This window comes from Vicugna pacos, chromosome X (genome assembly GCF_048564905.1).
Source record: "Vicugna pacos chromosome X, VicPac4, whole genome shotgun sequence".
Classification (NCBI taxonomy): Eukaryota; Metazoa; Chordata; class Mammalia; order Artiodactyla; family Camelidae; genus Vicugna; species Vicugna pacos.
In genome coordinates, this window is record NC_133023.1 from 92,992,677 (window position 1) to 93,004,532 (window position 11,856).

The 11,856-nt window shown below is 40.8% G+C and overlaps 1 protein-coding gene across 1 annotated transcript; it reads right to left on the bottom strand.

Moving 5' to 3' along the window:
• Nucleotides 1–2,923: 2,923 nt before the first annotated feature.
• USP26 (ubiquitin specific peptidase 26) lies at nucleotides 2,924–7,875 on the bottom strand. Its single transcript, XM_006215967.3, has one exon. It carries the CDS (start codon nucleotides 7,873–7,875, stop codon nucleotides 5,146–5,148), a length of 2,730 nt encoding a protein of 909 aa, XP_006216029.1. The 3' UTR covers nucleotides 2,924–5,145.
• Between the last annotated feature and the right edge of the window lie 3,981 nt (nucleotides 7,876–11,856).

An 11,856-nucleotide genomic window follows, 5' to 3' on the forward strand; every position in this document is an offset into this window, starting at 1 on the left:
ACTTGCTAGCCCCAACTTGCATTAGCCAATCCCCTAAAACAAATCTCTATGTACATAAATAAATATATGTATATATTATATATATGTATAACAAATATGTATGTGCACACACACACGTGCATACACAACATATTAAATTTGAAAGAGTAGACTGGGTAATGTTAACCTCAGATATGAAACTTTCAGATTTTTCTTTTTTTGGAGCAGAGCACCTAGTTAATTTCTGATGCAGGTGGGTTTCAGGACAGTGACAGAATCTGGGATTTGGGGGGGCTGGCTGTCAGGATCGGGGCTGGAACTCAACCTTGCAGGCAGAGAAGGCCTTGTCCGGCACACACACAGTGCTGTTGCTGCCCAGCTTTGCTGCCCAGCTAGCTCCCGGTGCTGTGTGTGAGCCTCCGTGTAGCACTCATGCCTTGCCACCAAATAGAAGAGGTCACACCTGGAGGTCACGATCCCACTACTGTTTGCCAGCCACTGAAATTTTCAGTGGGGGAAATAATCCACTCTAGATTACAGAAACATACTTTGCTAGGACTGCTTTGAAATATTTTACTGGGTGGGGTCCACATAGGGAGCAGAAGTATAACCAGGTTGATAGAGGATGAATGTAGACACTAGAGAGTGATGTTCTGGCCCAAGGTCCCTGTCATTGAGATGTGTGAACCAGTCTGAGCTGCAATCACCCCATAAAAGCATCTACTGGTTCTTGTTATCCACTGAGCAGATGAGGCATGAAAATAAGAAGTGATTGCCATCTCTTGCCAGAGGTTGCACCAGCAACTGGAATATTATGGTTCTCCCGCCGGTATTCTTTGTCCTGCTTTACACTAAAAGGCAGCACTAAATAAAATCAAAACAAAGAATATCACATTACAATATCTGGATTTAATTGGAATGTGAGATCTAGAACACCTCACATGTTCAGCCTCTGTATCTGTCTGTGTCCAATCAGGAGAGAAAAGCTACAGTTATTTAAACAGGAGATGTTTAATATTAACCTATGATAAGAGTAACTATAGGATATAAGAAAAATCTATATTGCATCCTAGAATTGAGGGGGAGTATCCAAGAAAAGAGAAATTTGGAAAGGGGTCTCAATCTCCAGGGCTAGGGTTGAGATCTTGCTGAAGATGTGGTTAGCTCCTACCGGGTGGCAGAGAGTTGACTGGTTGGCCTGAGCCGGTCCTGTCTGCAGTCACTGCACAAGCAGGAAGCAACCAGTGGGCGGACGCTGGGGCACAGAGTGGGTGGGGTCTCCACCGCTAACCCTCCAGGGCACAAGCAGAGCTGTAGCCCACAGCCTGGTACACAGTCATGCAGAGGGACTGAGGGGGCTGGGGTGGCAGGAAGCCTGGAGTGTGTGGATTCCTGTCGGAGGGGCTGGGCATTAGAAGGCTGTGAAATACAAACCTGGGAAAAGCACATGATCAAAGGGAGTCAGGGCACACGGCGTCCAGGTGGAAACAGCAGCCGGAAGGTCATCTCCAGGCCGGGCCGAGTCAGAACTGTGATGTCTCAGGAGTCACGCCTTCTGGTTCCACGGCTTTCCATGGCCAGGTGACTGCACTGCCAGGTTTTCTCACGATCACAGCTCACACTGCTAACCCACCTCAACAACTCGAAAGGGCAAGAGAACACTTTCCACTCACCATGTATGTGCCATACCCTCTACTGAGAAAGTTCAACTTGTGCTTCCTGTGAAGGAGAAATACCTAAAGGAATTCTGTCCATTATCACAGAGCACATACTGAAGGGTGAACTTGGAGCTGAGAGGCTCCAACTGACACAGCCCATCTCTTTGGTTACTTAGCTTCCCCATACACACATTTGAACTCTTACAGCAGCAAAACAATTCCATATTTCTACCTAATAGATACACCAATCCTTTTATGTTTTCCCTGTTCCCCCAAATTAGATGGCTCTGTCTCAAGTCATTGCATCCATTGTGGGATCTCCTCAAATTATTATTCCTCAAATTCAGTCAGGCAGCCATTGAATATCTTGTTATCTTTAAAGACTAAGTTGTAAAGTTAACTTCCAATAAGTTGTGTATAAAATTAAAAATAGGAAGGATAAAGAAAATATTGAGTATACACAAATATACACAGGCATATAATAAACACAGAGAAAATATGCAAAGCCACTAGAGCCCTTGTTTCTGTAACTGGTCTCAAGGTCTTAGTTCTTCACTTAGCAACTACAGTTTTCCTTTATTCTTGGTTAAAACTTCAGATGCTTTGGATTCTTTGCCTAGCGAGGTGACCAAAACCGTTCCCCAAGAGTCTGAGTCCTGAGTCATTCTGCTTTTGTTGTTGTTGTGATAGTTTTCCATAACCTTGTACTACTGTGTGGTAGGCAGAGTAAGGGGCTCACAAAGATACCCACATCCTACTGCTTGGAACCTGTGAATATACTGTTACAAGACAAATGGGAATTAAGGTTGGTAATCAGCTGGGAGACTATCCTGGATTATTTAGGCACAGTCTCACTATGGTTCTTCAAAAAGGAAGAGGAACGCAGAAGAGGGAGAACCAGAGATGGCAGTGTGAGGACTCAGCCCGACATTGCTGGCTTTGAAGGTGGAGGAATGAAGCCATGAGCCAAGGATGTGGGTGGCCAGTCTCTAGAAACTGAGAAAGGCAGGAAAAGACTCTCCCCTTAGAATCTCCGGAAGGATTGTAGCCCTGCCAGCATCTTGATTTTAGCCCAGTGATACCCATCTTGGACTCCTGACCTCCAGAACTCTAAGGTAATACATTTGCATTGTTTTAAACCATTCAGTCTGTGGCAATTTTTTTCATAGAAGCAACAGAAAATACACTGCATGTCAAAGAAAGTTTTTATATCCACGGATTACCCAGAAACCTGATCTGTAAATTAGAGAACCAATTAAAATACATAATAAATAATAGCCACTGAGTCATTTAAGAATTTTTAATGTTTTATTTGAAACAACACTATAACAGATAAAACATATACAACCACTCAGTGTGCACTAAGGATTTCTTCTCACAGGGCAGTGATGGATTCCACCTAAGCCATCCATCCAGGAGGACACAGCCCTCCTGTCACAGACACCCCGACCATCTTCCTCACCTACTGATTCGCCCTGCATTTGGAAGTGCAACACGCAGACGAGCAGCATATTCAGAATGTGTAATACTCTATACTCTGCACCAAAAACTTTTTATATCTTAAAACTACTGGCATCTCCATTCTCCTTTCAAAACAAAATAAAATTCCCTTCACTCTTACCAAAATTCCCACTTTGATACCTATGTAACTAGGCTGAGACATTAACTATTCCAAAGAAGTCAAAAACCAGAAATTGAGAAAACAAACTGTCACTCCCCTCCTTTAAATCTAACTCTACCCTTATCCTTCACCCACTCCAGCTGCTAAAGTACTACCCAAGCTGAACAAACCTCCCATTATTGTATCTGCGACACCTTCTTCATGGGAGTGATTAGTTCAGTCTAGGAAACTGCCACCCATCCATCTCAGCAATTTTCAGCCCCTATTCAAAACTCCTTCTAGATAACTGTGTTCTGAACCAACTTTGTTTCCCAAACTTTGGAATCTGGTTTTCCCCTTAGAGGCCATTCTCTGACGTCCCCACACCAGTGAATTCCAGTTCACCTCTTTAAAGATCTCCAGGATTAAGAGCACCAACAAGCTCTCGGATTACACAGCTGTACTTGGACTGCACCTCACACACAATGGGGACATACCCATGTTGGTAAAGGTGCGACTGAAAGCTCAATTCCTTTATGTGATGTGAGAAAGCCTCTTAGAACAAGTAATTTGTTAATAACAAAGGTACAAGGCCTTACCGATTTACTGTCTCAAGAGACAGCAAAAGGCTAGGTTACAGAGATGGCATGAGCTTAAATCAGAATTGCTAAATCCCTGAATTATACAGAGCTTCAACAGAATATGACCACTTCAGGATCCGTGAGGCTTGTACCCAGAAGCAGATCACATTCGGGCACAAGTTTTTTTGACATTGTATCAAATCAGTAACAAGACTTTCAAATTATACAAGTACACATTAAAGCATGTATGGTTTACTCACTGAAGGAATAAAGCCACCATACTGTAAGGTACAGGTAAGCACAAGAAATCTGGTATTAATCTTGTAATGTTGAATGAAGATTCTTCAAGGCTTCAGATAAAGTTCTGGTAATCAATGTTCCTTTGAGGCAGTCAATGCAACTGCCCCTCGGAAAAAGACCAAAATGGCACGGCGGTTTAGATCACCAAGAACAGCTTGCTAGCAGACAAACTGGAAAAGTCGTTCAATTTCTTGAGGGCAAATCAACTTCTCCATCCTCAAGCTTTAAGCTTGATGGTATATAGCTCTTCAGGCATTGAGGAAAAGGAAGACTTTAGCAAACCATTTGGAGACTTGATTCGGCATTCAGTCTCATCGATATATGCCCAAGAGGATTCATAAATTACAAGCTTCATTAGTATTTATTGCCAGGACCTCAGCAACTGGTTCTTTCATTTGTCTGTCTTTCCAGCACTCCAGAAACTATTTTTTTCCCATCAAATTGCTGAGTATGATCAGCAAAAGAGTAATTTGTGTGTGTGTGTGTGTGTGTTCTCATTTTAGTAAGTTTACAAAGGAAAAGCATATATGAATATAAGATATAAAATTGCAATCAAACCCCTTTACCAAATACAAACAGCAAAATATACCAAGATACTCTACACACTACAGCAGAAGTTCTCTAACTTTCTCAAGCATCAGAATCTACATCTCACCACCCCTTCACCAGAGTTTCGGAACCAGTGGGTCCACGGTAGAATCAAGAAATTGCATTTCTCACGAATTCCTCTATGCTCCTCACGCTATTGGTTTGAGGACCGCGCTTACAATCCACATTGGAATATTGAAAGTACAGTTCCAGTCTAAGAGGAGAGATGAATGTTTATCAGCCAGAACTGTGTGACTGAGGTGTCTGTACCAGAGTTAGAAAACAGATCTCCTCATAAGTGTTTCTGCTTGAACTCTGGTCCTGGATGCTAACTGCCCCTTCATGTTTGGCTGGAGTTCAGAGCTTTCCTTCCATGGAGGAAGCGATAACCAGAGAGGCAGTCAAGCAGATCTGTGCAACCAGGACTCTGTTCTTCTTATTACTCCTGAGGAGTCTCCCTTGCCTCTTTGCTTTGAGGCTGAGACTTATCCTTCCTTTCCAACAGCTCTTCAAATATCTCGTTGTGCATGTAAAAGAACATGTACCCGCTGCGAAGCCTAGCCTCCTGCATTGCTTCCTCTTGGATATTTGACACCTGAAGATCGTTGTAAGTGAACCAGACTTGCCTCTCAAAGTCATAGGTATCACTGATATAATGGCCTCCATCTGGGGTCTTCCCAAGATGGCTGACAACACCAATGAGCCGATAGGCATTACGATCTCCCATCTTGGCGTTTCTTTTCGGTTTCTTGGCTTCAGGTCCTGTCTCCTTCGTATCTAAACAATCTTTGTTTCGACGGGTTTTTCTGGAACCCAATGCACGTGGGGAATTCACATTGGTCCCCTGGAAACTTAATTCTGTAGTTTTTCTGAGGTTCTCTGTGTACCTCTGGGCAAGTGGCTTTGGAAGGCTTTGAAGCAGTGCCGTCCAAAGGGCTTGTTCATAGACTCTCATCTTTTCATACTGGTAGGTCTGTTCAGCCACTTTGTGAAATCTTTCTGAAAGACTTCTGGGTTTTTTATTTTTATAAAAATCTTCAGTAGTCTTGATGATACCCTCAAAATCTACAAACATATTGGTTCTCTTGTATTTCTTTCGTTTTGGATTTCTATGCACTTCTTGAGATGTGTCTGGGCTGCTGGTGGGTTCACCTTTCAGAGAATGGGAGTCGTCGTCCAGATCCATCAATAAGTCTGCTAACAGCTCTTTTGCAATGATTGCTACATCTCCTGAGTTTATCAATGCGGACTCTATTATATTTAGGTCAGAATATTTTCCCAGGCATTCTCCACTCGAACCTTTATGACGAATGTGGCATTTTTGAGGTTTACACTCTTTGTCTGATCCAATGTGTGGAGGCAAGGAAGCCTTGGATTTTGAGCTCAGCTTTTTTGACCGTGTTGATGAGCTGATGGTTTTAGAATTCATCTCCTGAAAGATTTTTAAGAGTTGGAAATCCCTAATATGTGCATTGTTGCTTAAGGGACATGGTGGTTTGGTACTTTCATCGCAGTGGGAAGATAGCTTTAAATATTTGGAAATAACGACTTCTTGATCATCTTTCCTGAAGGACCAAAACTCATTAAAGCTATAGCGTTTCAGATGAACAATAAGGACCCTCGGTAGCCTACTGAATTTGTGCACCGCAACAGAATCCCTGTGCAAACACTTCTCACATTCATACTCAAGCTCTTCTGCTTCAAAGAAAAGATCAAAACTAGACTGAATAGACGAGGGAGGTGTTTTCACTCCTTGGGGAAGGCTGATGGAAAGATAATTACTCACTTCTGTCTTAAGAACAACCTGCCCACAGGCTTTACAAGTAATAGAGCGCAGCAACTCGAACTCAAAATTAGTGGTGATAGGACAAATGACCACTTTGGTGGCAGCACTGCCAGCAGAAACCTGTTGAGGTGAATTTCTTTCCTTAGATTCACTTTTAGTCTCCCAAATTGTGTTGAATTTTCGCATGTTTTCTTTCATCTGATCTAAACAGTGACCTAAAAACTCATGAGCATCATTCTGTCTGTTGTCAGAGAATATTTCTGCAACTGCTGAAATGGCTTTTTTAATACTCACAAGTAACTTCTCCTTGACTTTTATGTTATAAATATCTTTCAAGACAAAGAGCTGTACCAAGAACATGCTAAGTGCATCAAGGGGAATTTTACCCCATGGGAAACCCTGGCTGAGAAAATCATCAGCAAACGATGGAATTGAAAATATGGACTGCAAAACTGCATTCATATAACAGGTATTTCCCAAATTGGGGAGACCCTGCCATAGTTTCTCTGGGTACAAGTGAAAGGTCATCTTGAATTTATCCCACTCTGGGTCATCCTCACCAAAGTTTCGTTCTGACAGAAATGCCAAATACAATTTCTCAGACAGTCTCTGGAGAAGATTAGCGCCATCTAGGTAAGGGTTTCCAGTAGAACGGATCTTGAGTGAAGATCCAACTTTGAATTTCTTATTCTGTTTTAACACTTTTAACCTCAATTCTTTCTTCTCACTGTGGCTTATATACCTGAAGGGATTTGTCTTGGATATCTTCTTTCTTAGAGAGATAATCTCTTTCAGGAAATTCTTAATCATCTCTGAATCAGTTGATAGCACCCTTTTCCTCTTCCCATATCCATTTTTTAGTAACTCCTTATAGATAAATGTTGATGACGTTGATGTAAACAGAGGCATCTCCTTAAGATCAGGTGTTCCATTTCTTTTTCCTTTCTCAAGAGATCGACTACTTGACTTCCTATACATTTTGTTGAATGAAGTTTTGTTGACTGACTTCTGTATTGTGGTGCTGGCAAAGACACTCTTCTCATTGTCAGGTCTTATGCGTGTTTGAAGATTATTCTGATGGATTCTTTCCAAGAACATCTTCAAATTTTCAGCATCTCTGGAGGATAATTTTTCAATAAACAAGAAGTTATTATTTTGGAAAGTTAAATGCAAGTGATTTTGTTTTTTTCCATAGGATCTAAAGATCATATTTTTAATATTATTACTTAGCTGAAAGGTTTTACATTCTCCAATATGGAAATAGACTACCAATTTAACTTTCTTCTTTCCTTCCACTGTTTCAATGAAGGCTTCTTTTGACTTAGACATCCCAGTCTTCTTGTTCCATATTTGGACAAAACCACGTACCATTAGAGCAGCCATTCTTTCTTTACAGATAAAATACTTGTATCTTAAATTATTAACAATCTTAAAGTTCCAATTTGCAAGCTCACCTCTGGAGACAACACCAAAGAAATAGTTCTTTAGTTCACTATACTGAATGATCCTGTTTCAAGCGTTGGTTTTAGACTAGAGCCTCTTCAGATTCTGGATATCCAGTCCTTTAGTGATAAAACCAATACCCTTCAAGAGCTGTCCACAGTTACATGAGGGCAGAATCTTGATTCTTAAGGCAAGGCCACCACTGGAAAAAATCAAGAGAAAATATTTAAGCTCTCAGAGAAATGCTTGGATAGAACTCAGACTCCACTCCCATGCACTAAATCTCCTTTCCACTGCAATACTAGATTCAATTCTGATTAATTTCCATATTTCAGCTGAAATCATTAAACACTTGGAAGACTTTCAGTACATAGCTAAAGAGCATAATGAACAGCGTCTCAAGTGTATTTATATAAGATGCTAATCCTCTTGTCATAGAATGACCCCAGAGGGCAACCACCATAAGTGAATAAGAAAGTGAGAGGCCCTATGCAGCCCTCAACCCAACAACAGATGAATAGTTCAATCTACCTCTTTCCAAATCCTGTTATGTTCCTTTCTTTCATGTGGCACCAGGGTAAGTCTTCACATTCTACTCCATATGGGGGCCTAACTACCACTGCTAAAAGCAGGTATCAAAGAATTGGCTATCTCCAGCTGCAATGAACCGAGATGAACTGGTATGTTGTAAGCAATTCCAATTTATATGATAAGTGCAGGGTAATTTAAAATTTAAAGCTATACTAAGCAAGACCATTAAAAAAATCATGTTTTTGAAAGTTAGTTAAAATGATAATTGAGACTCAGTTCAAGACTGTGATAAAAAAAAGATTGTGTTTACTATGCTTTACTATTGAACAAGCAAACATATAGTATAAAAGATTTACAAGAAATGGGATATGATGAATGGAGAGTTTCCCATTGGTTCCAATGTTGGCTTCACTGTTTCTATGCAGGCATGCCCAAAGTTTCAAGGTCAGTATAATCCATGCAGAGTAAGAATGCCCCAGGTTAAAAAAAGAAAGAAACCAATGGCATGGAGCCCTTTTGGCCCTTATACCAGGGTAAAACCAAGTCAGCATTTCAAGCGTCTTTATTAACACATATAAACTTCTTACTAAGTCCCAATAAACATATTTCTACTTTCTGTTTCTTAATGCATCCTCATATGGCCTACAGAAAAACTGGCTACGGTCAACATGGGTGAATTATGTACAAAAAAACACCATCTCCGGGATTTTCAGTCCTGCTTTCCTCCTACCTGCAATTAGGTCCATATTATATTCACCTGTCTAAAGTAGACCCAGCAGTAGATTCCCTGGGTCAGCTGGGCTGAGGACTGTCATGAGATCCTGCAGTATAACTGGCCAACCGACATAGGCAGTAGGAAAATCACATGCAACAACCTCTCATACTCTAATAGGTCTTATACTCTCTTTTCCAGAAAATACTATCTGACACCTTGAGGCCATACATAGCCATCATCCAGGGCTAATTATGGGATCTGAATTAATGAGTGTGAGATCTGTCTGTGTTCTAGACTACAGGGAATGCAGAGTGTAAAGTGGCCATTTTTATAATCAGAGTCTAGCACTATCCTTCTTCTGATTGTCTAGAATTACTTCCACATTCTCCTCTAACTGATTACAGTTTGTGACTAACATGAAGTGCCTGACATCTACCCCACCCAACGCAAGCTAACCTAAGTAAATTTCTTGAGATAATCCCACTTCTCTACTCATCAGGTGCCTTGCTTTCCAAACTACCAGTGAAACATACATTTCACCAAGTTGGGTGGCCCAAATTTGGCTGACTCAGCTCATTTCTGGCTTGAGATCTTCACAGTCATTCATTTTGAACTTCAGTCCAAGAACTCCCCAAATAAGTTCTAAGGTTTTGTGAACACATCACTCATGAAGACACCTTAGCACCTTTTAATTAATCTCACAAAGTAACCCCAATTCTTTACATGTTAACACTTCCAAGTACACAATGCCTGCTTCAGGACAAGCCAGATGCCTCTGGAAATTCTGTTCAGCATCCTGTGGGGTCCCTAACATCACCCTACCAGAAAGGAAGTAAAAGGAGATGGTAAGACAGCAAATCACTGACATATAGGGAAAGAGAAGATGCCATCAGGTTATGAGGAACCAGGACAGTACACAAAGATCACCACGGCCTACATGTAAGAAGTGAGGGTAGAAATGAAAACCTATCACTAAGTGTTCCAAAAATACGACAGAAAAAGATCAACAAAGAAAACCCCACCATGGGTAACTGCCTGTCATTCTATATCAACTACAAATGGTCAAAATATACAGAAACTTTCAACCAAATGTCCCAGCTTTCCGAAAATGTCTTGAACATCCTACGTGAACACTCCCTAAACTTGTGATAATGTGTTCAAGGCAAGGACAAACTCCTAAGTACCAAGTAGGAACCATTCCCAAAGCCCTAAATGTTCTAAGATGACATTAAAATGGACTTAGGATATATTGCTGCTCCCTAACAACCAAGACATCATCATACTGGAAATGAATATTTCTCCATAAAATAGGACGTCTTCTTCCAATGGCCAACAGTATAAGCCCATTGGTATTGAGCACTGTACAAGTATATTCAAAACGGCAATGTTTAGTGGCCCTCCTGACAAATATTTACCATTAAGCCAAGCCAAACCTTAAATGATGAGGTATCAGAGATCAATGCCCTCTTCCCCTACCTGCTTCTTTCTTGCTTAGCCTTCCGCAGGACACACTAGTGACTCCAAGGAAGTTGTATTAGTGACTAGCAAACCATTGACACTGTGGTCAACTCTAGAGTATGTGGCTCCCTGATAAAAATCAAATAACAATTTCTTGTGCATCACATATAGGCTAGAGAGGCTCCTACAACCAGCTCTGACCACAGGGTGCACATAATCTGAACTAGCTCCCTGTACTCAGAACCAGCAGGGAGGATCAGATGTACTTCATCACTCAAAATTGAAAATTTCTGAGTAACTCTGTAGTGGACCAATTGGAATTAATGAATAAGTTAGCACTTAGCACTACAAATGTTTTTATCAGAAAGCGTGTATCCAAGAATTGATTGGAAGTTATATTTTCTCCTACATAGCTAAATATCCTTCCTGAATCTTGTTTACGTTAAGTTGCTCAGCAAACCCTGTCTTGATGAATAAAACTAAATGAAATTTCTTCTCAATCTTTATCGAAATTATCAAAACCTCAAAATTGATGGAGCATACATAAGTGAGATTTTTGTTTTATCAAGTATTTTATATATCAACCCATGGTCAGTAAAGTAGGGACTGCACCCATCCATGTACAAATGGGCATATGCATCCAAGTGAGAGAATGACCAAATTTATCATGGTGGAAATGGAGCCATAAAAACATTCAAGCACAACAGCAAATCCAAGTGGTTGGATTATTTATAGTTCACAGTTCTAGTATAGATGCAGGTAAGAATTTAAACTATTTCCTCTCCACAAAAATGTCTTAACTGCTCCTATTTCAACCACTTGAGACAACCTACAACCCCAGAACCACTTCCAGTCTGCATTTAAAAAGTCTGTAATCTCAGCTGATCTATATTTACCAAAAATTGTTGTTCACTCTTTTTAATGATAGCTGAAATCATCTAGACTCTCATGGCATTTCCAGTCTCTGCCTTCAAAGGTACAATTAAGAGATATGTGTTTCCAAAATGATGGCTTTATTTGTCATCCCTTTTTCACAGTTCAACCTGCTTACGTTTCATTCCAGAATAAAGGGGACTTCTTTGAGCCCACTGAGCACAGGAAGCGAAGATTAAGGATCATCTTGCTGATCCACAGAAGAGTGATCTAACCACTACCCGCCTCCTCACGTGTCTACCCTCTTCTTGATTCTGCCTCCTCATTCAAAGGCTTCCTTTGAC